The following is a 26,952-nucleotide window of genomic DNA, read 5'->3' as shown; positions in this document are numbered from 1 at the left end:
TTTCAATTGTTTCAGTGCAAAATACAAGATTACTAAATGTCATAATTATATTGTGGTTAAAACAAAAGCAAGTGTGACTCTGTTCGTCGAATAATACAGATAGTGGAAACCTAAAAAGGAAAAAGAAAATTATTAAGTGTGCTCCGATTATTGTTTGAATATAAAATGTGTGAATTCAATGAATAATTAAAATAGTGAAAGTGAAAGTTACCTTGTGAATAAGTAATCAACATGCAAGAAAGGTGTACGTGCAAGTATAGGTTGTGAATCTTTATTTGTGGAACGTAATGTACGACAACTACCTAAAATAAGTGAATAAATTAGTTTCAATTGTTTCAGTGCAAAATACAAGATTACTAAATGTCATAATTATATTGTGGTTAAAACAAAAGCAAGTGTGACTCTGTTCGTCGAATAATACAGATAGTGGAAACCTAAAAAGAAAAAGAAAATTATTAAGTGTGCTCCGATTATTGTTTGGATATAAAATGTGTTAATTCAATGAATAATTAAAACAGCGAAAGTGAAGTTTACATTGTGAACAAGTAATCATCATACAAGAAAGTGTATGTGCAAATATAGGTTATGGATCCCTGTTTGCGGAATACAATGTACGACAGCCAGCTGAAATAAATGAATGAATTAACTTCAAGTGTTTCAATGCAAAATACAATATTACTAAATGTTATAACAATATTGTGATCAAATCAGAAGGAAGAGTGACACTGTTCGTCGAATAATACAGATAGTGAAAACCTAAAAGGGAAAAAGAAAACTATTAAGTGTGCTCCGATTATTGTCTGAATATAAAATGTGTTAATTCAATGAATAACTAAAATAGTGAAAGTGAAAGTCACCTTGCGAACAAGTAATCGCTATACAAAAGATTTACGTGCAAAATAGGCCATGGATCCCCGTTTGCGGAACACCATGTACGACAGCCAGCTGAAAGTAAATAAATGGATTAACTTCGATCGCCTTAATACAAGATGCAACACTACTAAACGTCATAGCAAGACTATGAAAGCGTGACACTGTTCGTCGAATGGCACAGATAACAGGTAACCTGAAAAAAAAAGGGGGGAAAGATTACTACAAGTGCTCCAATTATTGTTTGAATATGAAAAGTAATAGTTCAACGAATATTTAAAACAGTGAAGGTGCAACTTACCTCATGAACAATCAAACACCATACAAGAAGCGCACAAGCATGAATTTCACAAATTAATAAGAAGAAATGAAATAGTTGATAAGTATAGAAAGTGGTTAGGAAGATAATTAAGATAGATTAATTGGAAGCTAGTAATAGATAGAACCAGAGTAAAGGATAGTATATTGTATTAACTATTATATCTAACATGTAGAAGCATATTTTGTAATACACAATAGCGGTCGCTCACACAATATATCATACACATATTGAATTAATAAATTAAACAGTACCTTTATGATCGCAGACATAGGATGATTGAAGGCAACCATAGTAAGTATCCAAGGTAATACCGAAGAATCTGATGATGATGTGAGAATGATCCAGGTAAGCAACGCAGCATCAAAAATCTAAAAAGAAATTTTTTTTTTACAAACAATGTTAATCTAACAAATACGACTTAATCACTAATAAAGGAACTAATTCATATCAAACATAAAATAATAACAATAGCAAACATAAGCAATAATAAAATTAATAGGGAAATAAGAAAGGTTAATAAACACAGAAATAGGTTAGAAACTAATCACGATAGACTAACTAAATATTAACAAGTCATGACTGAACTTAGTACCAAGGAATAAAGTTATAGTACATGAAAGCGACTGGTAACACAATACACAAAATACTAACTAAATTAAACGAGACTTATATAAACGCAAGTCACGTATAATCAAAACGATGACCATTGAAATTCGACAACAATATAACCCATGTTATTACATTAAAGTAACACGCGGTATCTACACGCACAATACCATGAAACACAAAACAACATTACAAAACACTACTAAATAAAATCATAACCAGTTATTTCAATAATACATTACTGTTGACATTAAAACAACACCATACCAGAGATACACGCGAGCGACCATGTTGAAAAAAAAAAAAATACGTCGCGCACACCCCACACACACACACCTCAACACGAATAATAACCAATACAATGTAATGTAGGATCATGATAGTTATGTTAGGTACTAAATAAAAAAAAAAAGAAGAGAGGAGAGTAAGAAAAAAAAAAAAAAAAAAAGAGAGAAAAAAAAGGGGAAATAATAAATAATAACTAACATATTCATAACATATTACATATATATTATATTATATACAGGGATACAATATTCATATAAAGGGACGGATCCGAACGAAACATATAAAAATAAAAATAAAATAAATAAAAAAAAAATATAATAAAAATATATATATTAATTGTTTTTGTATGTATGTACAGAACGAGTGGCGAACTCATCAATTCTGACATAGAAAATCCAGACGGACCCGAGCTCGCATTCGATCTGGAAGTGACAGAGGAGGTTGAGTCCTGCCTCTGTGTTCAGTTGTTATGTCCCGTTAACAATTATGATACCGGCTATTTTTGCCAAGACTGTTTCGACGGCCTGGATCCGGACGACCAGGACCTGTGTGAAGAGCCGCCCATCCATTTTCTATGCGGAGTACCTTTAAGAACACAAATATCACGCTGCACCATGTGCGGTATAAACATAGCAGACGTACAACCCGCTACATCATGCCTCCAATGCATGATGGTCTACTATAATCTGACTCACCTTGAAAGAGAATTTTTAGTTCAAGGAAGGATACTCCGCACCACCGAAATATAACGTACTTGTGTGCTGTGCACGAAAGGAAATACTTAAATCCACCTGTAAACAAACAACATTAATAACTATACATATAATTTTTATTCATGTTTACTAATATATATACACGCATGTTTTAAAGTAGATGATATTTGTAACACTCACTTCCATTGACAATGCAAGTGACTTATAAAATAAATTGTCATATTTATACACACACACATATATATATATACGAAAACAAGCTACACTTGTGACACTTCTACCTATTAATAATACATACTTATACACATTTATAACGATAAAATAAATCCCATTTATATTACTCATCAAAACGTACGCATATATGTATATAATTATAACTCACGTAGCCTTCATAAAATTATTTTCACTGACAGCATGTACATCAAACCTAAAATAGAACAAAGTTATAGAAAAAAGGGGGAAAAGGAAGAAAGGGAAAAGAGAAAATGTATAAATATAATTTCCTTTCTTTACACACATATATATATATATATATATATTAAAAGGTTATTCTTATTTCTGAAAACTCAAGAGTAAGAAACAATTTAATAAACTGTTAATAGGAAGATGAATCACCTGGTCATCGTACTTACCCTCATCAAAATAACATATGGCCTGGTAGGATACGACTGCAATGGCAACCACCTCAACGTTACCACCATCTCTTTAAACTCCATCGGGGACTGCAGCATACAACCTGCAACGACAGAAACCCAAGATATTTATATTCAACTACTGCAACTCTCAGAATTCGAATTTACCAGTGTAAGGCAATGCAAGGTGCAAATAACTCGAATTATACATTACTGTGGCATGCACTCCCACACGTCGGCAGTGCATAATGGATTCGCCGAATACCTTCAGGAAACAACTGCCCAACAATGTGCAAGAATGCACCAGGACGGCACGTTTTCACTCGGACCACAAAACCTCATAGTAGGCTTAAAGGATAATGCAACGGAAACGCAGTCGCTTATCCTAGCCGGCAAGCTAACAAACGACGGCAGCTGCCAGGGAACACAGTACGTAGACCCATACGGGAGCTGGGAAAGGGTAGTCGTACAAGCCACAGTGAGGATAAGTTTAAGATCAGGAGTCGTGCCAGTACGTATTGAAGCAAATAAAATTATACTGAAATCAGGAACAGTATGTACCTTCAGCGAAGGAAACTGCCTAGACGCTGAGGACGGGTACACTTATTGGCAACCACAACCGCCCTCACCATGCAAATTTGATCAATACGATGTGCTATATGAAGGAATTGCTACAAAGATTCAGGAAATAAGAACCAACAGGGAACCAGCACAACCAGTTTATGCATTGACAACACAAGAAGTAACCTTTGCACTGACTAAAACCGGAGAACAACCCCTGTGCGGATACACCTTACTATCGACAGAACACCCAAAATTGTTCCTGTTGGAAACAACAAAAGGGAATACGTTCATATCCAAAAGCAAGACAGCAGTTGAAAATCTGGATATATTCACCTACGTTAACTCTAAATTCGTTTATGTAGAAAAACATATTAAAAGACAAATGACGGCACTATACCATGATGTACTGACACAACGATGCACCACGGAAAAGAAGTTAATAGAAAACGCTTTAAGTTTAGCAATCCTATTACCCGATGAGTTCGCATATACAGTAACTAAAACCCCGGGACACATGGCCTTGATTGCTGGAGAAGCGGTCCATATAGTCAAATGCATTCCCGTGCAAGTAAAAATACGACACACAACGGAATGCTATTCGGAGCTACCGGTTTGGCAAGGAAATCGTACCGCATTTTTAACACCAAAGACACACATCCTAACTCAACATGGAAACCATAGGGAATGTAGTGCAATACTACCCACATTATACAATATCGACGGACTTTGGCACAAATTCCTACCAAAACCGATGGAAGCAATCGCACCACAAGAACTCCACCCAGACGTACGCCAAACATGGCAATATTCAGCACCATCATCATTGGCCACAAGCGGGATATACACCCAAAAGGACCTGGATACACTTCGAGACCACGTCATGTTCCCGGCAGAAAAAACAGCAGTCTTAAACACACTGGCCAGAGGGGCGACAGGAAAATCAATCGTCCCTGGAACGGTAAGCATCCTGGGAGTCATGGACGAAAACACATTAACGACAATAGCAAAAAATACCGCATCGAAATTATGGTCTGGTTTCATGGAATTTGGAACGATCAGTGCAGCAATATTTGGAATAATTGTAATATTTAAACTAATCAAGACAATAGTAGACATAACTATACACGGATACCAGTTACGCGAGACTTACGGATGTGGAATCGCCCTACTAGGAGCAATATGCGGGTCAGTCACACACCTGCTACTATACCTCAAAAGAAGACGAAATGTCGACGATCCAGCGACACAACCTCAAGGAATATCAATAACACCAACAGTCACCCAACAACCAACAGCATCTACGTTCGCCTTGAGCGAACTCAAAGACACCATCAGTCAAATTTCCTCCGGAAATTTGAACTCCAAGGGCGGGGGTGTCACGTCCCGCGCTCCGCACGTGCCGTAACGAAAATACAAAGCTACTATACGGAAATCAGCGCGAGTAAAATTTGAATAGACCAAGGAACACACGCTACTGCAAAACAAAATAAAAGATTAACGAATAAGGGCGACTATAGACTAACTATAGGGATGAATATATACGAAACACAAAATATGTAGAATAAAATCAACCAATAAATAAATATATGCACATAACACTAAATAAATCTACCAATAACCGACACGATATTTAAAAACCTATGGTTCAATAAATCAACCAATAAATAAAATATAGGTATATAACATCAAATAAACCTACCAATATCCTATGAATTTGATAACTTGGCAAAGGATAAACCACGATTCGAAAAACTAACCGATAACTATCAGTATAAAATAAAGTCAATTAATAAACTGGACTAGATACGAACCGATCAAATAAAACAAGAATAAGTAGGATTATATATGACAAATTCGCAAAGGAGCAACAAGAAGATATACTACAATCAATCAACGAAGACGGAATATGTGAAATACAAAAGAAGAATTTAAATCAGTAAATAAAAATTAATTAATGAATTAAACGAGTGGCGAACCAAACGAGTAAATCAAGAAATAAGAATGACTACAGAAGGGAAATAATTGAAACAGCGGGAATACATTTTTTTTAATTAACAAAACAAATGATCAAAACAACTAACATCGCAGCAACTTGGAGTATTATACACAAATATATACATATATGTTAAACACATAACAATTTAGTAAATATTAGAAATAAAACTTTCAATACTATGTAACAAATCCAAAATTATCAAATTTCAAATATATATGCATATACGAAATCAAATGGTTAACAGTCTAATAAACACCTAACCTAAAATACACAATACTACACTATTAAAAAAAAAAAAAAAAAAAAACTTATATAAAAATCACATTGACGGAAATATGTATATGTGTGCGCATTCTATACTATTAAATCAAATTAACAATCTGGTAAACATAAAATACATAATCAAAACTCGTGCTCATTCTAGTAAAGAACTACATATGAAAACTATACTACGAAACATGCATGTCTATATATATATATATAAAACCTAGATTTTAAACCAAGCTATTAATAATCTAATATAAAAGATATAGAACATACACATAGTACTATTGAAACTAACCAACTAACTACTTGTTAGCAAATCCAGCGATTAAAAATAATTAACACCGCCTCGACTGGGAGAATTGCGTACAGCATAAATATGTAAACCATATCAAACACATAATAATCTGGTAAACTTTCAATACTACGTTGTCACATTACAAAACATATAGGTATATATATATATAAAAACAAATAATTGACATATAACCTCAAATACACAATTAAAGAATTTTTTAACAAAAAAAAAAAGAAAGGTCACACTATCAGAAATATATATATATATACTTATGTCTGTGTATGCGTGTTCTATTCTACTAAATCAAAATTAACTAGTAAACATAAAATAAATAATTAAAACTAGCCAACATTTCAGTAAAGAATTTCATGAAACATGCACGCATACATACAAAATCTATATTTTAAACCAAATTATTAATAATCTAAATGAATATAAAAGATATAGAACATACAGTACTATTGAAACTAACCGACTAACTACTTGTTAGCAAATCCAGCGATTAAAAATAATTAACACCGCCTCGATTGGGAGAATTGCGTACAGCATAAATATGTAAACCATATCAAACACATAATAATCTGGTAAACTTTCAATACTACGTTGTCACATTACAAACATATAGATATATATATATATATAAAAACAAATAATTGACATATAACCTCAAATACACAATTAAAGAATTCTTTTTAACAAAAAAAAAGAGAAAGGTCACACTATCAGAAATATATACATATATACTTATGTGTGTGTATGCGTGTTCTACTCTACTAAATCAAAATTAACTAGTAAACATAAAATAAATAATTAAAACTAACCAACATTTCAGTAAAGAATTTCATGAAACATGCACGCATACATACAAAATCTATATTTTAAGCCAAATTATTAATAATCTAAATGAACATAAAAGAAGTAGAACACACAACATAACATTATTTAAACTAACTAACATTCGGATAACCTCAGAGAATTTTATATGAAAACTACACAAAAAAAAAAAGAGAGAGAAAAAATATATATGTATATTTATATATATGTGTGTACTTTATGTTATCGAACATTCTACTCAAAACAATAAAACAATGCTATTAATGAGTTATAAAATTTAACAACAATACTATTCGCATGTTATTATATGAACACACAATATATAAATATAGTATATATATATGTATATATATATATATATATATATTATAAATACACAAACAATACTATCCTAACTGCGCTAGAATAAAGAAAATTAAGGCGGAGAAATAATTATTTCAATATTAAATAAAAGCAAAGACCCGTCACTATACTGGAGATATTCACGAACAGCCATCTTAGATTGTCATAGCTCTTACACGTGTGCATCGGAACACATGCAATAGTTATACGCATTAAATAAGTGCAAAATAATGTTATTCTCGCCTCAACTACACGTCAAACATAAAAAAGGGGGTTTTAATAATTAACAAATAAATAATAGATTCGATATTAACAAAAGTCACTATATGCTAGGGACATTCACAGGCGGCCATTTTGGATAATCCACATGCGTATTAACCTTCTTGCTTTACAAATAAATTATATTCTCAATCAATAAAAAAAAAAAAAAAAAAAAGAAAGAAAAGAAAAAAAAAAGAGAAAAAAAAAGGAAGAGAATAAATATTTAGTACAAATGGGAGATCGTAATAAGGAAAGAATAAGTAATAATTAATACCTAATCAGCCGTAAGGAACAATCGTGAAAACACATTGTTAAGATTAATTAACATTTTTTCAAAATTGAATAAATCCTATGTGTAACTACATTATCGAACACAAATGTAAAAAAATATATATATATATATATTATAAAAGAAATACAAAATAAAATATATAACTACACTATCAAACACAAATGTAAAAAAATATATATATATATATATTATAAAAGAAATACAAAATAAAATATATAACTACACTATCAAACACAAATGTAAAAAAATATATATATATATATTATAAAAGAAATACAAAATAAAATATATAAAAGTATACACACGTACTTAACAAACATAAAAAGAAATAAATTATGAAACAAGTATATAAACATATATATATATGTATATATATATATATATTTAACATACAACCAAAATAAAAGAAAACCGAAATTGTTAAACGGCGAAACTACAAATACAGAGCAACTATACTAAATCGAAATCAGGACAAGGAGCTCCAGGATAAAGCTCGCTAAACTTACACATACACCAATAACGTACGACAGGGGAAATTCCCCTTTCTCCAGAAGCATGATGGCGAAGATGTGCCTCCAGAACTACTTCAGGGATTTCATCAGGAAAACGCACCTTCGCGCAACGGTCAGTATCAACAACTTCAAATAGAGGAAAATCCCACTCGAGTATGACGGTTTCCGCATCAAAGAAGCTTTCGTCAACAACAGCAGAATTGTCAGAACTCGATTCCAAGGAATCAGCACTGATGTCACGCAACTCCTCCAACAACTTTGGTTCTCGTACTTGGTCACAATACCTCATACGTTTGCTGGGTCCTCCCGAATCACTCATGGATTCTTCGCTATCCCTCTTCCTCTTCCGCTAGAATAATACAAATAGAGCTTAATGGAACAAAACGGGATAAATTAAGCGGACTAAAAACAAGACAAAATACGCACTCGAGAAGCCTGCATAAGAACCTCTGATAAAATTGCCTCCGCAACCATCGTCCAAACGTCAAAGTCCAAATCACCGAAATCTACGTTTATGAAAATAGCAAAAATCGAAAATCAAATTAAATCCCAAAAGCAACCATAACATGGAAATATTCATCAAAACCAAACTTACCCAAGATAAACCAAAAGAAATCCTTGCTGCGGGAGAGTGGCGGATCGCGCGTGTTGCCGGGGCAAGTGTCGATATAATAATGAGACTCTAGCCACCGGCCCTTCCACGCGCCGAAGAACAAAAATTATTCCCACAGTACTAACATAAAGATTCTCAAGAAAAAGACTAGACCAGCATGGAAGGCTCCAAGCCTCCTAGACGCTACCTCAGCAGAAAATAGAACCGATGGGAACTAAGTCGAAATACGGATTTTTGCATTCTCTCACGTACCCGCGATGGGAATCTGGAAGTTAAAAGACAAGATAACGAAGCAAAGGAGACATCAACGATTACAGAATTTGCATTCTCTCACGTACGAGTTCAGGAACCCCAAAACTGCAGCATCCCGATTCCCACGGAAGCGAACCACCAGTTGACCGCCACCCCGTGGGGGATGTTATTATAAATAAGCGCAGGAACATAGAAGATTTTCAATATATTGTCGTCATTCGCGCATTGCACCTCGACGGTCTCTTATTAATTGCTCAGTTTAAGTCACAAATTAAGTTAGAAATCTTTTTAAGTGTTCATTTCATTGGCGAGATTTAAAAAAAAAAAACACATCCTCATAAATAAATATATTTATACCCGCGACGTTTATCCGAATAAATAAGCCGCAAGCTTATTTAGAGTGTATTTCTAATCAAAAATAAATAAACTACAGTTCTAATAATAATTATACCTGAGTCGAATAACTAAACCAAATAAAAAAAAAAAATTTCACCGACGACTACTACGAGCCGATGGCCCCTGACGGAACAAGGTAAGAGTCTCAATTTTTATAAAATTTTCTTCTTCTCTAGTAACTTCGCCACATCCAGGAACCGAATCCGATTTACTTATCATCAATTAATACATTCAATTTCGTTTCAATTTTGAGAATAAACAAAAGGGTCATTCGCTGCGTAGGCTTGTGAAAACGGTGTCTTCAATTACTGAAACACTCATTGATCTTCGCATTCCTCCTCCCACTGTTGGCAAAACATTGCCCGTCTTTGGGCAAGGCTTGCGAAATCACACGAGTTTTACGCAGAGAAGACTATCAAATTAGATCTAATTGACCGATATTTTCATTCTTGCCATCGTTGTATACGATTATAAAATAGAATAATTCCCTTCTGAATCTTAACCAAAGGATCATTCGCTGTGTTGGGTTGTGGATAACGGTGTTTCGACTATCGAACCATCTATTGATCTTCGCATTCCTCCTCCCACTGCTGGCAAAATACTGCCCATCTTTGGGCAAGGTTTGCGAAATCACACGAACCCCACACAGAGAGGATCATTGAAATCTCTTTCTCGTGAACACTCAATTCGGAAGGCAAGAAGATCGAAACGGTAAAAAAAAAAAAAAAAAAAAAAAAAAAAAAAAAATCACTCTAACAAATGAACTAAGGTCCAGTTCAATGATAGATTCATTGGCGAAATTAAGAGAGGAGGAGAAGGAAACGTAAAGATAAAATTTGCATCAAACGAAGAAAATTCAAAATCTTAACCAATCCATTAACGCGAACACTCTTGTTTTACCGTCCCTAAAACGCTATATATATATATATATATATATATATATATATATACATATATATAACAACTTGAATAATTCCATATTCAAATTTAAATAAATTCTATACAACGAAATTGAACCGAACTCTCAAATAATTCCTACATACAGATATATACATACACATATATATATATATATATATATATAATTTTAAATAATTCTATACTGAAGTTTAGATAAATTCCGTGCGAACAAATCGAATACTTATTTTTATCCAACTTTAATCCTCTCCCGTGCGAGTATCCCTGCACATAGCAGGTTAGCCGAAAAACGTGGAAATTATTTTATCAGTAGCCTAACACTAGTCAACGCTATCCATAAGTAATTAATTTATCAATAGATTATTTCGAAAATAAGTACAAGGAATTTTTCTATTCGAAACAGTCCTCAGACTGTTTCTGGTGGCAGCAACTACCGTGTGAGAAATATTTCTTATACAGCCAATTAAATTTAAATCTTTCCCTTCAGATTAAATTAAAATCAAAAGTTTGAATTGACTTTAAACGAGTACGTAACAATAAACTTTCAACTTAGAAATAGATTTTAATCGAAAACCTTGATTCAATATCTTAAATATAATTATATCGTGTAAATTTTCCCCTCCTGACGAAACTCAACTAAATCGAACTAAATTAAATTAAATTAAATTAAACAAAACAAAATAAATTAAAACAAACACAAAAAAACTAATTAAAATTAAAACAATAAAAAAAAAAAAAAATCTTGCGAATTCAACGGTTTAAACAAACAGGAACGTAACACTGGCGTGTGTTACATTCTGCACGTTAAATGGAGTAAAACGAGCTCTTAAACGTCGAAATATCTCAAACGGGAAGGTAACGACGGTTAGTTTTCGTCAAAATCGACTAAATCATCGAGATTTGCGAGCTGTTACGCTTGTTTCGAGGATGAAACTGGCGTGTATTACATTCTGCATGTTAAATGGAGTAAAACGAGCTCTTAAACGTCGAAATATTTCAAACGGGAAGGAAACGACGGTTAGTTTTCCTCAAAATCGACGAAATCATCGAGATTTGCGAGCTGTTACGCTTGTTTCGACGCTGAAACTGGCTTGTATTACATTCTGCACGTTAAATTGAGTAAAACGAGCTCTTAAACGTCGAAATATCTCAAACGGGAAGGAAACGACGGTTAGTTTTCGTCAAAATCGACGAAATCATCGAGATTTGCGAGCTGTTCCGCTTGTTTCGAGGATGAAACTGGCGTGTATTACATTCTGCACGTTAAATGGTATAAAACGAGCCCTTAAACGTCGAAATATCTCAAACGGGAAGGAAATGACGGTCAGTTTGCATCAAAATCGACGAAATCATCGAGATTTGCGAGCTGTTCCGCTTGTTTCGACGGTTAAACGGTTGTTTATTACATTCTGCACGTAAAAAGGAGTAAAAAGAGCGCTTAAACGTCAAAATATCTCAAACGGGAAGGAAACGACGGTCCGTTTTCATCAAAATCGACGAAATCATCGAGATTTGCGAGCTGTTCCGCTTGTTTCGACGGTTAAACGGTTGTGCATTGCATTCTGCACGTAAAAAGGAGTGAAATGAGCGTTTAAACGTCGAAATATCTCAAACGGGAAGGAAATGACGGTCCGTTTTCATCAAAATCGACGAAATCATCGAGATTTGCGAGCTGTTCCGCTTGTTTCGACGGTTAAACGGTTGTGCATTGCATTCTGCACGTAAAAAGGAGTGAAATGAGCGTTTAAACGTCGAAATATCTCAAACGGGAAGGAAATGACGGTCAGTTTTCATCAAAATCGACGAAATCATCGAGATTTGCGAGCTGTTCCACTTGTTTCGACGGTTAAACGGTTGTTTATTACATTCTGCACGTAAAAAGGAGTGAAATGAGCTCTTAAACGTCGAAATATCTCAAACGGGAAGGAAATGACGGTCAGTTTTCATCAAAATCGACGAAATCATCGAGATTTGCGAGCTGTTCCGCTTGTTTCGACGGTTAAACGGTTGTTTATTACATTCTGCACTTGAAAAGGAGTAAAAAGAGCGCTTAAACGTCGAAATATATCAAACGGGAAGGAAATGACGGTCAGTTTTCATCAAAATCGACGAAATCATCGAGATTTGCGAGCTGTTCCGCTTGTTTCGACGGTTAAACGGTTGTGCATTGCATTCTGCACGTAAAAAGGAGTGAAATGAGCGTTTAAACGTCGAAATATCTCAAACGGGAAGGAAATGACGGTCAGTTTTCATCAAAATCGACGAAATCATCGAGATTTGCGAGCTGTTCCGCTTGTTTCGACGGTTAAACGGTTGTTTATTACATTCTGCACGTAAAAAGGAGTAAAAAGAGCGCTTAAACGTCGAAATATCTCAAACGGGAAGGAAATGACGGTCAGTTTTCATCAAAATCGACGAAATCAAAGCGATTTGCGAGCTGTTGGGCTTGTTTCTACACTGAAACTGGCGTGTATTACATTCTGCACTTCAAATGGAGTAAAAAGAGCGCTTAAACGTCGAAATATCTCAAACGGGAAGGAAATGACGGTCAGTTTTCATCAAAATCGACGAAATCAAAGCGATTTGCGAGCTGTTGGGCTTGTTTCTACACTGAAACTGGCGTGTATTACATTCTGCACTTCAAATGGAGTAAAAAGAGCGCTTAAACGTCGAAATATCTCAAACGGGAAGGAAATGACGGTCAGTTTTCATCAAAATCGACGAAATCATCGAGATTTGCGAGCTGTTCCGCTTGTTTCGACGGTTAATCGGTTGTGCATTGCATTCTGCACGTAAAAAGGAGTGAAATGAGCGTTTAAACGTCGAAATATCTCAAACGGGAAGGAAACGACGGTCAGTTTTCATCAAAATCGACGAAATCATCGAGATTTGCGAGCTGTTCCGCTTGTTTCGACGGTTAAACGGTTGTTTATTACATTCTGCACGTAAAAAGGAGTGAAATGAGCTCTTAAACGTCGAAATATCTCAAACGGGAAGGAAACGACGATCAGTTTTCATCAAAATCGACGAAATCATCTAGATTTGCGAGCTGTTCCGCTTGTTTCGACGGTTAAAGGGATAGGAAATATGACGGTCAGTTTTCATCAAAATCGATGAAATCATCGAGATTTGCATGCTGTTCCGCTTGTTTCGACGGTTAATCGGGTTGGTGCATTGCATTCTGCACGTAAAAAGGAGTGAAATGAGCGTTTAAACGTCGAAATATCTCAAACGGGAAGGAAACGACGGTCAGTTTTCATCAAAATCGACGAAATCATCGAGATTTGCGAGCTGTTCCGCTTGTTTCGACGGTTAAACGGTTGTTTATTACATTCTGCACGTAAAAAGGAGTAAAAAGAGCGCTTAAAAACGACAAAATATCTCAAACGGGCAGGGAAACGACGGTCCCGTTTTCATCAAAATCGACGAAATCATCGAGATTTGCGAGCTCTTTCCGCTTGTTTCGACGGTTAAACGGTTGTGCATTGCATTCTGCACGTAAAAAGGAGTGAAATGAGCGTTTAAAACATCGAAATATCTCAAACGGGAAGGAAATGACGGTCAGTTTTCATCAAAAATAGACGAAATCGAAGCGATTTGCGAGCTGTTGGGCTTGTTTCGACGCTGGAAAGCTGAGCGTGTATTAGCATTCTGCAGCTTTGAAATGGTAGAAAAGTGCGCTTAAAACGTCGAAATATCGCAAACGGGAAGGAAATGACGGTCAGTTTTCATCAAAATCGACGAAATCAAAGCGATTTGCTAGCTGTTCCGCTTGTTTCGACGGTTAAAACGGTTGTGCATTGCATTCTGCACGTAAAAAGGAGTAAAAAGAGCGCTTAAACGTCGAAATATATCAAACGGGAAGGAAATGACGGTCAGTTTTCATCAAAATCGACGAAATCATCGAGATTTGCGAAGCTGTCCCGCTTGTTCGAGTATGAAACTAGGCGTGTATTACATTCTGCACGTTAAATGGGAGTAAAACGAGCTCTAAAACGTCGAAATATCTCAAACGGGAAGGAAACGACGGTTAGTTTTCGTCAAAATCGACGAAAATCATCGAGATTTGCGAGCTGTCTCCGCTTGTTTCGAGGATGAAACAGGGCGTGTATTACATTCTGCACGTTAAATGGTATAAAACGAGCCCTTAAAACGTCGAAATATCTCAAACGGGAAGGAAATGACGGTCAGTTTTCATCAAAATCGACGAAATCATCGAGATTTGCCAAGCTGTTCCGCTTGTTTCGAGGATGAAACTGGCGTTTGTTACATTCTGCACGTTAAATGGAGCTAAAAACGAGCTCTTAAACGTCGAAATATCTCAAACGCGGAAGGAAACGACGATTAGTTTTCGTCAAATTCGACGAAATCATCGAGATTTGCGAGCTGTTCCGCTTGTTTCGAGGATGAAACTGGCGTGTGTTACATTCTGCACGTTTAAATGGAGTAAAACACGAGCTCTTAAACGTCGAAATATGCTCAAACGGGAGAGGTAACGACGGTTAGTGTTTCGTCAAAATCGACTAAATCATCGAGATTTGCGAGCTGTTACGCTTGTTTCGAGGATGAAACTGGCGTGTATTACATTCTGCATGTTAAATGGAGTACAAACGAGCTCTTAAACGTCGAAAATCATTTCAAACGGGAAGGAAACCGACGGTTAGTTCTTCCTCAAAATCGACGAAATCATCGAGATTTGCCGAGCTGTTACCGCTTGTTTCGAGGATGAAAACTGGCGTGTATTACATTCTGCACGTTAGAAATGGTATAAAACGAGCCCTTAAACGTCGAAATATCTCAAACGGGAAGGAAATGACGGTCAGTTTGCATCAAAATCGACGAAATCATCGAGATTTGCGAGCTGTTCCGCTTGTTTCGACGGTTAACACGGTTGTTTATTACATTCTGCACGTAAAAAGGAGTAAAAAGAGCGCTTAAACGTCAAAATAGTCTCAAAACGGGAAGGAAACGACGGTCCGTTTTCATCAAAATCGACGAAATCATCGAGATTTGCGAGCTGTTCCGCTTGTTTCGACGGTTTAAAACGGTTGTGCATTGCATTCTGCCACGTAAAAAAGGAGTGAAATGAGCGTTTTAAACGTCGAACATATCTCAAACGGGGAAGGAAATGACGGTCCGTTTTCATCAAAATCGACGAAATCATCGAGATTTGCGAGCTGTTCCGCTTGTTTCGACGGTTTAAACGGTTGTGCATTGCATTCTGCACGTAAAAAAGGAGTCGAAATGAGCGTTTAAACGTCGAAATATCTCAAACGGGAAGGAAATGCACGGTCAGTTTTCATCAAAATCGACGAAATCATCGAGATTTGCGAGCTGTCCCACTTGTTCTCGACGGTTAAACGGTTGTTTATTACATTCTGCACGTAAAAAGGAGTGAAATGAGCTCTTAAACGTCGAAATATCTCAAACGGGAAGGAAACGACGATCAGTTTTCATCAAAATCGATGAAATCATCGAAATTTGCATGCTGTTCCGCTTGTTTCGACGGTTAATCGGTTGTGCATTGCATTCTGCACGTAAAAAGGAGTGAAATGAGCGTTTAAAACGTCGAAATATCTCAAACGGGAAGGAAACGACGGTCAGTTTTCATCAAAATCGACGAAATCATCGAGATTTGCGAGCTGTTCCGCTTGTTTCGACGGTTAAACGGTTGTGCATTGCATTCTGCACGCAAAAAGGAGTGAAAATGAGCTCTTAAACGTCGAAATATCTCAAACGGGAAGGAAACGACGATCAGTTTTCATCAAAATCGACGAAATCATCGAGATTTGCGAGCTGTTCCGCTTGTTTCGACGGTTAAACGGTTGTGCATATGGATTCTGCACGTAAAAAGGAGTGAAAATGAGCGTTTAAAACATCGAAATATCTCAAACGGGAAGGAAATGACGGTCAGTTTTCATCAAAATCGACGAAATCGAAGCGATTTGCGAGCTGTTGGGCTTGTTTCGACGCTGAAACTAGCGTGTATTACATTCTGCACGTAAAAAGGTGTAAAAAGAGCGCTTAAACGTCGAAATATCGCAAACGGGAAGGAAATGACGGTCAGTTTTCATCAAAATCGACGAAATCAAAGCGATTTGCTAGCTGTTCCGCTTGGTTTCGACGGTTAATCGGCTTGTGCATTGCATTTCTGCACGTAAAAAGGAGTGAAATGAAGCGTTTAATCGTCGAAATATCTCAAACGGGAAGGAAACGACGGTCAGTTTTCATCAAAATCGACGAAATCATCGAGATTTGCGAGCTGTTCCGCTTGTTTCGACGGTTAAACGGTTGTGCATTGCATTCTCTACGCAAAAAGGAGTGAAATGAGCTCTTAAACGTCGAAATATCTCAAACGGGAAGGAAACGACGATCAGTTTTCATCAAAATCGACGAAATCATCTAGATTTGCGAGCTGTTCCGCTTGTTTCGACGGTTAAACGGTTGTTTATTACATTCTGCACGTAAAAAGGAGTAAAAAGAGCGCTTAAACGTCGAAATATCTCAAACGGGAAGGAAATGACGGTCAGTTTTCATCAAAATCGATGAAATCATCGAGATTTGCATGCTGTTCCGCTTGTTTCGACGGTTAATCGGTTGCGCATTGCATTCTGCACGTAAAAAGGAGTGAAATGAGCGTTTAAACGTCGAAATATCTCAAACGGGAAGGAAACGACGGTCAGTTTTCATCAAAATCGACGAAATCATCGAGATTTGCGAGCTGTTCCGCTTGTTTCGACGGTTAAACGGTTGTTTATTACATTCTGCACGTAAAAAGGTGTAAAAAGAGCGCTTAAACGTCGAAATATCTCAAACGGGAAGGAAATGACGGTCAGTTTTCATCAAAATCGATGAAATCATCGAGATTTGCGAGCTGTTCCGCTTGTTTCGACGGTGAAACGGTTGTTTATTACATTCTGCACGTAAAAAGGAGTAAAAAGAGCGCTTAAACGACAAAATATCTCAAACGGGAAGGAAACGACGGTCCGTTTTCATCAAAATCGACGAAATCATCGAGATTTGCGAGCTCTTCCGCTTGTTTCGACGGTTAAACGGTTGTGCATTGCATTCTGCACGTAAAAAGGAGTGAAATGAGCGTTTAAACATCGAAATATCTCAAACGGGAAGGAAATGACGGTCAGTTTTCATCAAAATCGACGAAATCGAAGCGATTTGCGAGCTGTTGGGCTTGTTTCGACGCTGAAACTAGCGTGTATTACATTCTGCACGTAAAAAGGTGTAAAAAGAGCGCTTAAACGTCGAAATATCTCAAACGGGAAGGAAATGACGGTCAGTTTTCATCAAAATAGATGAAATCATCGAGATTTGCGAGCTGTTCCGCTTGTTTCGACGGTGAAACGGTTGTTTATTACATTCTGCACGTAAAAAGGAGTAAAAAGAGCGCTTAAACGTCAAAATATCTCAAACGGGAAGGAAACGACGGTCCGTTTTCATCAAAATCGACGAAATCATCGAGATTTGCGAGCTGTTCCGCTTGTTTCGACGGTTAAACGGTTGTGCATTGCATTCTGCACGTAAAAAGGAGTGAAATGAGCGTTTAAACATCGAAATATCTCAAACGGGAAGGAAATGACGGTCAGTTTTCATCAAAATAGACGAAATCGAAGCGATTTGCGAGCTGTTGGGCTTGTTTCGACGCTGAAACTAGCGTGTATTACATTCTGCACTTTAAATGGAGTAAAAAGGGCGCTTAAACGTCGAAATATCGCAAACGGGAAGGAAATGACGGTCAGTTTTCATCAAAATCGACGAAATCAAAGCGATTTGCTAGCTGTTCCGCTTGTTTCGACGGTTAAACGGTTGTTTATTACATTCTGCACTTGAAAAGGAGTAAAAAGAGCGCTTAAACGTCGAAATATATCAAACGGGAAGGAAATGACGGTCAGTTTTCATCAAAATCGACGAAATCATCGAGATTTGCGAGCTGTCCCGCTTGTTTCGAGTATGAAACTGGCGTGTATTACATTCTGCACGTTAAATGGAGTAAAACGAGCTCTAAAACGTCGAAATATCTCAAACGGGAAGGAAACGACGGTTAGTTTTCATCAAAATCGACGAAATCATCGAGATTTGCGAGCTGTTCCGCTTGTTTCGAGGATGAAACTGGCGTGTATTACATTCTGCACGTTAAATGGTATAAAACGAGCCCTTAAACGTCGAAATATCTCAAACGGGAAGGAAATGACGGTCAGTTTTCATCAAAATCGACGAAATCATCGAGATTTGCAAGCTGTTCCGCTTGTTTCGAGGATGAAACTGGCGTTTGTTACATTCTGCACGTTAAATGGAGTAAAACGAGCTCTTAAACGTCGAAATATCTCAAACGGGAAGGAAACGACGATTAGTTTTCGTCAAATTCGACGAAATCATCGAGATTTGCGAGCTGTTCCGCTTGTTTCGAGGATGAAACTGGCGTGTGTTACATTCTGCATGTTAAATGGAGTAAAACGAGCTCTTAAACGTCGAAATATTTCAAACGGGAAGGAAACGACGGTTAGTTTTCCTCAAAATCGACGAAATCATCGAGATTTGCGAGCTGTTACGCTTGTTTCGACGCTGAAACTGGCTTGTATTACATTCTGCACGTTAAATTGAGTAAAACGAGCTCTTAAACGTCGAAATATCTCAAACGGGAAGGAAACGACGGTTAGTTTTCGTCAAAATCGACGAAATCATCGAGATTTGCGAGCTGTTCCGCTTGTTTCGAGGATGAAACTGGCGTGTATTACATTCTGCACGTTAAATGGTATAAAACGAGCCCTTAAACGTCGAAATATCTCAAACGGGAAGGAAATGACGGTCAGTTTTCATCAAAATCGACGAAATCATCGAGATTTGCGAGCTGTTCCGCTTGTTTCGACGGTTAAACGGTTGTTTATTACATTCTGCACGTAAAAAGGAGTAAAAAGAGCGTTTAAACGTCGAAATATCTCAAACGGGAAGGAAATGACGGTCAGTTTTCATCAAAATCGACGAAATCATCGAGATTTGCGAGCTGTTCCACTTGTTTCGACGGTTAAACGGTTGTTTATTACATTCTGCACGTAAAAAGGAGTAAAAAGGGCGCTTAAACGTCGAAATATCTCAAACGGGAAGGAAATGACGGTCAGTTTTCATCAAAATCGACGAAATCAAAGCGATTTGCGAGCTGTTGGGCTTTTTTCGACACTGAAACTGGCGTGTATTACATTCTGCACTTTAAATGGAGTAAAAAGAGCGCTTAAACGTCGAAATATCTCAAACGGGAAGGAAATGACGGTCAGTTTTCATCAAAATCGACGAAATCGAAGCGATTTGCGAGCTGTTGGGCTTGTTTCGACGCTGAAACTAGCGTGTATTACATTCTGCACTTTAAATGGAGTAAAAAGGGCGCTTAAACGTCGAAATATCGCAAACGGGAAGGAAATGACGGTCAGTTTTCATCAAAATCGACGAAATCAAAGCGATTTGCTAGCTGTTCCGCTTGTTTCGACGGTTAAACGGTTGTGCATTGCATTCTGCACGTAAAAAGGAGTGAAATGAGCTCTTAAACGTCGAAATATCTCAAACGGGAAGGAAACGACGATCAGTTTTCATCAAAATCGACGAAATCATCTAGATTTGCGAGCTGTTCCGCTTGTTTCGACGGTTAAACGGTTGTTTATTACATTCTGCACGTAAAAAGGACTAAAAAGAGCGCTTAAACGTCAAAATATCTCAAACGGGAAGGAAACGACGGTCCGTTTTCATCAAAATCGACGAAATCATCGAGATTTGCGAGCTGTTCCGCTTGTTTCGACGGTTAAACGGTTGTTTATTACATTCTGCACGTAAAAAGGAGTAAAAAGAGCGCTAAAACGTCGAAATATCTCAAACGGGAAGGAAATGACGGTCAGTTTTCATCAAAATCGACGAAATCGAAGCGATTTGCGAGCTGTTGGGCTTGTTTCGACGCTGAAACTAGCGTGTATTACATTCTGCACGTAAAAAGGTGTAAAAAGAGCGCTTAACCGTCGAAATATCTCAAACGGGAAGGAAATGACGGTCAGTTTTCATCAAAATAGATGAAATCATCGAGATTTGCGAGCTGTTCCGCTTGTTTCGACGGTGAAACGGTTGTTTATTACATTCTGCACGTAAAAAGGAGTAAAAAGAGCGCTTAAACGACAAAATATCTCAAACGGGAAGGAAACGACGGTCCGTTTTCATCAAAATCGACGAAATCATCGAGATTTGCGAGCTCTTCCGCTTGTTTCGACGGTTAAACGGTTGTGCATTGCATTCTGCACGTAAAAAGGAGTGAAATGAGCGTTTAAACATCGAAATATCTCAAACGGGAAGGAAATGACGGTCAGTTTTCATCAAAATCGACGAAATCATCTAGATTTGCGAGCTGTTCCGCTTGTTTCGACGGTTAAACGGTTGTTTATTACATTCTGCACGTAAAAAGGAGTAAAAAGAGCGCTAAAACGTCGAAATATCTCAAACGGGAAGGAAATGACGGTCAGTTTTCATCAAAATAGACGAAATCGAAGCGATTTGCGAGCTGTTGGGCTTGTTTCGACGCTGAAACTAGCGTGTATTACATTCTGCACTTTAAATGGAGTAAAAAGGGCGCTTAAACGTCGAAATATCGCAAACGGGAAGGAAATGACGGTCAGTTTTCATCAAAATCGACGAAATCAAAGCGATTTGCTAGCTGTTCCGCTTGTTTCGACGGTTAAACGGTTGTGCATTGCATTCTGCACGTAAAAAGGAGTGAAATGAGCTCTTAAACGTCGAAATATCTCAAACGGGAAGGAAACGACGATCAGTTTTCATCAAAATCGACGAAATCATCTAGATTTGCGAGCTGTTCCGCTTGTTTCGACGGTTAAACGGTTGTGCATTACATTCTGCACGTTAAATGGTATAAAACGAGCCCTTAAACGTCGAAATATCTCAAACGGGAAGGAAATGACGGTCAGTTTTCATCAAAATCGACGAAATCATCGAGATTTGCGAGCTGTTCCGCTTGTTTCGACGGTTAAACGGTTGTTTATTACATTCTGCACTTGAAAAGGAGTAAAAAGAGCGCTTAAACGTCGAAATATATCAAACGGGAAGGAAATGACGGTCAGTTTTCATCAAAATCGACGAAATCATCGAGATTTGCGAGCTGTTCCGCTTGTTTCGACGGTTAAACGGTTGCGCATTGCATTCTGCACGTAAAAAGGAGTGAAATGAGCGTTTAAACGTCGAAATATCTCAAACGGGAAGGAAACGACGGTCAGTTTTCATCAAAATCGACGAAATCATCGAGATTTGCGAGCTGTTCCGCTTGTTTCGACGGTTAAACGGTTGTTTATTACATTCTGCACGTAAAAAGGTGTAAAAAGAGCGCTTAAACGTCGAAATATCTCAAACGGGAAGGAAATGACGGTCAGTTTTCATCAAAATCGATGAAATCATCGAGATTTGCGAGCTGTTCCGCTTGTTTCGACGGTGAAACGGTTGTTTATTACATTCTGCACGTAAAAAGGAGTAAAAAGAGCGCTTAAACGACAAAATATCTCAAACGGGAAGGAAACGACGGTCCGTTTTCATCAAAATCGACGAAATCATCGAGATTTGCGAGCTCTTCCGCTTGTTTCGACGGTTAAACGGTTGTGCATTGCATTCTGCACGTAAAAAGGAGTGAAATGAGCGTTTAAACATCGAAATATCTCAAACGGGAAGGAAATGACGGTCAGTTTTCATCAAAATCGACGAAATCGAAGCGATTTGCGAGCTGTTGGGCTTGTTTCGACGCTGAAACTAGCGTGTATTACATTCTGCACGTAAAAAGGTGTAAAAAGAGCGCTTAAACGTCGAAATATCTCAAACGGGAAGGAAATGACGGTCAGTTTTCATCAAAATAGATGAAATCATCGAGATTTGCGAGCTGTTCCGCTTGTTTCGACGGTGAAACGGTTGTTTATTACATTCTGCACGTAAAAAGGAGTAAAAAGAGCGCTTAAACGTCTAAATATCTCAAACGGGAAGGAAACGACGGTCCGTTTTCATCAAAATCGACGAAATCATCGAGATTTGCGAGCTCTTCCGCTTGTTTCGACGGTTAAACGGTTGTGCATTGCATTCTGCACGTAAAAAGGAGTGAAATGAGCGTTTAAACATCGAAATATCTCAAACGGGAAGGAAATGACGGTCCGTTTTCATCAAAATCGACGAAATCATCGAGATTTGCGAGCTGTTCCGCTTGTTTCGACGGTTAAACGGTTGTGCATTGCATTCTGCACGAAAAAGGAGTGAAATGAGCGTTCAAACATCGAAATATCTCAAACGGGAAGGAAATGACGGTCAGTTTTCATCAAAATAGACGAAATCGAAGCGATTTGCGAGCTGTTGGGCTTGTTTCGACGCTGAAACTAGCGTGTATTACATTCTGCACTTTAAATGGAGTAAAAAGGGCGCTTAAACGTCGAAATATCGCAAACGGGAAGGAAATGACGGTCAGTTTTCATCAAAATCGACGAAATCAAAGCGATTTGCTAGCTGTTCCGCTTGTTTCGACGGTTAAACGGTTGTGCATTGCATTCTGCACGTAAAAAGGAGTGAAATGAGCTCTTAAACGTCGAAATATCTCAAACGGGAAGGAAACGACGATCAGTTTTCATCAAAATCGACGAAATCATCTAGATTTGCGAGCTGTTCCGCTTGTTTCGACGGTTAAACGGTTGTGCATTGCATTCTGCACGCAAAAAGGAGTGAAATGAGCTCTTAAACGTCGAAATATCTCAAACGGGAAGGAAACGACGATCAGTTTTCATCAAAATCGACGAAATCATCTAGATTTGCGAGCTGTTCCGCTTGTTTCGACGGTTAAACGGTTGTTTATTACATTCTGCACGTAAAAAGGTGTAAAAAGAGCGCTTAAACGTCGAAATATCTCAAACGGGAAGGAAATGACGGTCAGTTTTCATCAAAATCGATGAAATCATCGAGATTTGCGAGCTGTTCCGCTTGTTTCGACGGTGAAACGGTTGTTTATTACATTCTGCACGTAAAAAGGAGTAAAAAGAGCGCTTAAACGTCAAAATATCTCAAACGGGAAGGAAACGACGGTCCGTTTTCATCAAAATCGACGAAATCATCGAGATTTGCGAGCTGTTCCGCTTGTTTCGACGGTTAAACGGTTGTTTATTACATTCTGCACGTAAAAAGGAGTAAAAAGAGCGCTAAAACGTCGAAATATCTCAAACGGGAAGGAAATGACGGTCAGTTTTCATCAAAATCGACGAAATCGAAGCGATTTGCGAGCTGTTGGGCTTGTTTCGACGCTGAAACTAGCGTGTATTACATTCTGCACGTAAAAAGGTGTAAAAAGAGCGCTTAAACGTCGAAATATCTCAAACGGGAAGGAAATGACGGTCAGTTTTCATCAAAATAGATGAAATCATCGAGATTTGCGAGCTGTTCCGCTTGTTTCGACGGTGAAACGGTTGTTTATTACATTCTGCACGTAAAAAGGAGTAAAAAGAGCGCTTAAACGACAAAATATCTCAAACGGGAAGGAAACGACGGTCCGTTTTCATCAAAATCGACGAAATCATCGAGATTTGCGAGCTCTTCCGCTTGTTTCGACGGTTAAACGGTTGTGCATTGCATTCTGCACGTAAAAAGGAGTGAAATGAGCGTTTAAACATCGAAATATCTCAAACGGGAAGGAAATGACGGTCAGTTTTCATCAAAATCGACGAAATCATCTAGATTTGCGAGCTGTTCCGCTTGTTTCGACGGTTAAACGGTTGTTTATTACATTCTGCACGTAAAAAGGAGTAAAAAGAGCGCTAAAACGTCGAAATATCTCAAACGGGAAGGAAATGACGGTCAGTTTTCATCAAAATAGACGAAATCGAAGCGATTTGCGAGCTGTTGGGCTTGTTTCGACGCTGAAACTAGCGTGTATTACATTCTGCACGTAAAAAGGAGTAAAAAGAGCGCTTAAACGACAAAATATCTCAAACGGGAAGGAAACGACGGTCCGTTTTCATCAAAATCGACGAAATCATCGAGATTTGCGAGCTCTACCGCTTGTTTCGACGGTTAAACGGTTGTGCATTGCATTCTGCACGTAAAAAGGAGTGAAATGAGCGTTTAAACATCGAAATATCTCAAACGGGAAGGAAATGACGGTCAGTTTTCATCAAAATCGACGAAATCGAAGCGATTTGCGAGCTGTTGGGCTTGTTTCGACGCTGAAACTAGCGTGTATTACATTCTGCACGTAAAAAGGTGTAAAAAGAGCGCTTAAACGTCGAAATATCTCAAACGGGAAGGAAATGACGGTCAGTTTTCATCAAAATAGATGAAATCATCGAGATTTGCGAGCTGTTCCGCTTGTTTCGACGGTGAAACGGTTGTTTATTACATTCTGCACGTAAAAAGGAGTAAAAAGAGCGCTTAAACGTCAAAATATCTCAAACGGGAAGGAAACGACGGTCCGTTTTCATCAAAATCGACGAAATCATCGAGATTTGCGAGCTCTTCCGCTTGTTTCGACGGTTAAACGGTTGTGCATTGCATTCTGCACGTAAAAAGGAGTGAAATGAGCGTTTAAACATCGAAATATCTCAAACGGGAAGGAAATGACGGTCAGTTTTCATCAAAATCGACGAAATCATCTAGATTTGCGAGCTGTTCCGCTTGTTTCGACGGTTAAACGGTTGTTTATTACATTCTGCACGTAAAAAGGAGTAAAAAGAGCGCTAAAACGTCGAAATATCTCAAACGGGAAGGAAATGACGGTCAGTTTTCATCAAAATAGACGAAATCGAAGCGATTTGCGAGCTGTTGGGCTTGTTTCGACGCTGAAACTAGCGTGTATTACATTCTGCACTTTAAATGGAGTAAAAAGGGCGCTTAAACGTCGAAATATCGCAAACGGGAAGGAAATGACGGTCAGTTTTCATCAAAATCGACGAAATCAAAGCGATTTGCTAGCTGTTCCGCTTGTTTCGACGGTTAAACGGTTGTGCATTGCATTCTGCACGTAAAAAGGAGTGAAATGAGCTCTTAAACGTCGAAATATCTCAAACGGGAAGGAAACGACGATCAGTTTTCATCAAAATCGACGAAATCATCTAGATTTGCGAGCTGTTCCGCTTGTTTCGACGGTTAAACGGTTGTTTATTACATTCTGCACTTGAAAAGGAGTAAAAAGAGCGCTTAAACGTCGAAATATATCAAACGGGAAGGAAATGACGGTCAGTTTTCATCAAAATCGACGAAATCATCGAGATTTGCGAGCTGTTCCGCTTGTTTCGACGGTTAAACGGTTGTGCATTGCATTCTGCACGTAAAAAGGAGTGAAATGAGCGTTTAAACGTCGAAATATCTCAAACGGGAAGGAAACGACGGTCAGTTTTCATCAAAATCGACGAAATCATCGAGATTTGCGAGCTGTTCCGCTTGTTTCGACGGTTAAACGGTTGTTTATTACATTCTGCACGTAAAAAGGTGTAAAAAGAGCGCTTAAACGTCGAAATATCTCAAACGGGAAGGAAATGACGGTCAGTTTTCATCAAAATCGATGAAATCATCGAGATTTGCAAGCTGTTCCGCTTGTTTCGACGGTGAAACGGTTGTTTATTACATTCTGCACGTAAAAAGGAGTAAAAAGAGCGCTTAAACGTCAAAATATCTCAAACGGGAAGGAAATGACGGTCAGTTTTCATCAAAATCGATGAAATCATCGAGATTTGCGAGCTGTTCCGCTTGTTTCGACGGTGAAACGGTTGTTTATTACATTCTGCACGTAAAAAGGAGTAAAAAGAGCGCTTAAACGACAAAATATCTCAAACGGGAAGGAAACGACGGTCCGTTTTCATCAAAATCGACGAAATCATCGAGATTTGCGAGCTCTTCCGCTTGTTTCGACGGTTAAACGGTTGTGCATTGCATTCTGCACGTAAAAAGGAGTGAAATGAGCGTTTAAACA

At 37.8% G+C, this 26,952-nt stretch overlaps 1 protein-coding gene and 1 long non-coding RNA gene across 2 annotated transcripts in view; one reads left to right on the top strand and one right to left on the bottom strand.

Moving 5' to 3' along the window:
• Positions 1 to 253: 253 nt before the first annotated feature.
• Positions 254 to 26,952, bottom strand: part of LOC138189504 (uncharacterized) — a 78,798-nt gene continuing 52,099 nt past the window's right edge. The window contains exons 2-3 of the long non-coding RNA XR_011176060.1: positions 535 to 624; positions 254 to 434 (exon numbers count right to left, since the gene is read on the bottom strand). This is a non-coding gene — a long non-coding RNA (uncharacterized LOC138189504). The remainder of the gene's footprint in view (positions 435 to 534; positions 625 to 26,952) is intronic.
• Positions 3,372 to 5,400, top strand: LOC138189505 (uncharacterized). Its single transcript, XM_069131523.1, has one exon. The coding sequence runs from the start codon at positions 3,406 to 3,408 to the stop codon at positions 5,398 to 5,400; it is 1,995 nt and encodes a 664-aa protein (XP_068987624.1). The 5' UTR covers positions 3,372 to 3,405.

Source organism: Bombus flavifrons, unplaced genomic scaffold (assembly GCF_040668555.2).
Source record: "Bombus flavifrons isolate JBK064 unplaced genomic scaffold, iyBomFlav1_principal scaffold0100, whole genome shotgun sequence".
Taxonomy (NCBI): Eukaryota; Metazoa; Arthropoda; class Insecta; order Hymenoptera; family Apidae; genus Bombus; species Bombus flavifrons.
Note: the sequence above shows the minus strand (reverse complement) of the source record. Positions and strands in the feature narration are given on the sequence as shown.

Coding starts and splice junctions, on each gene's coding strand:
- LOC138189505 (XM_069131523.1), top strand. CDS start 3,406: ATGAATCACCTGGTCATCGTACTTACCCTCATCAAAATAACATATGGC.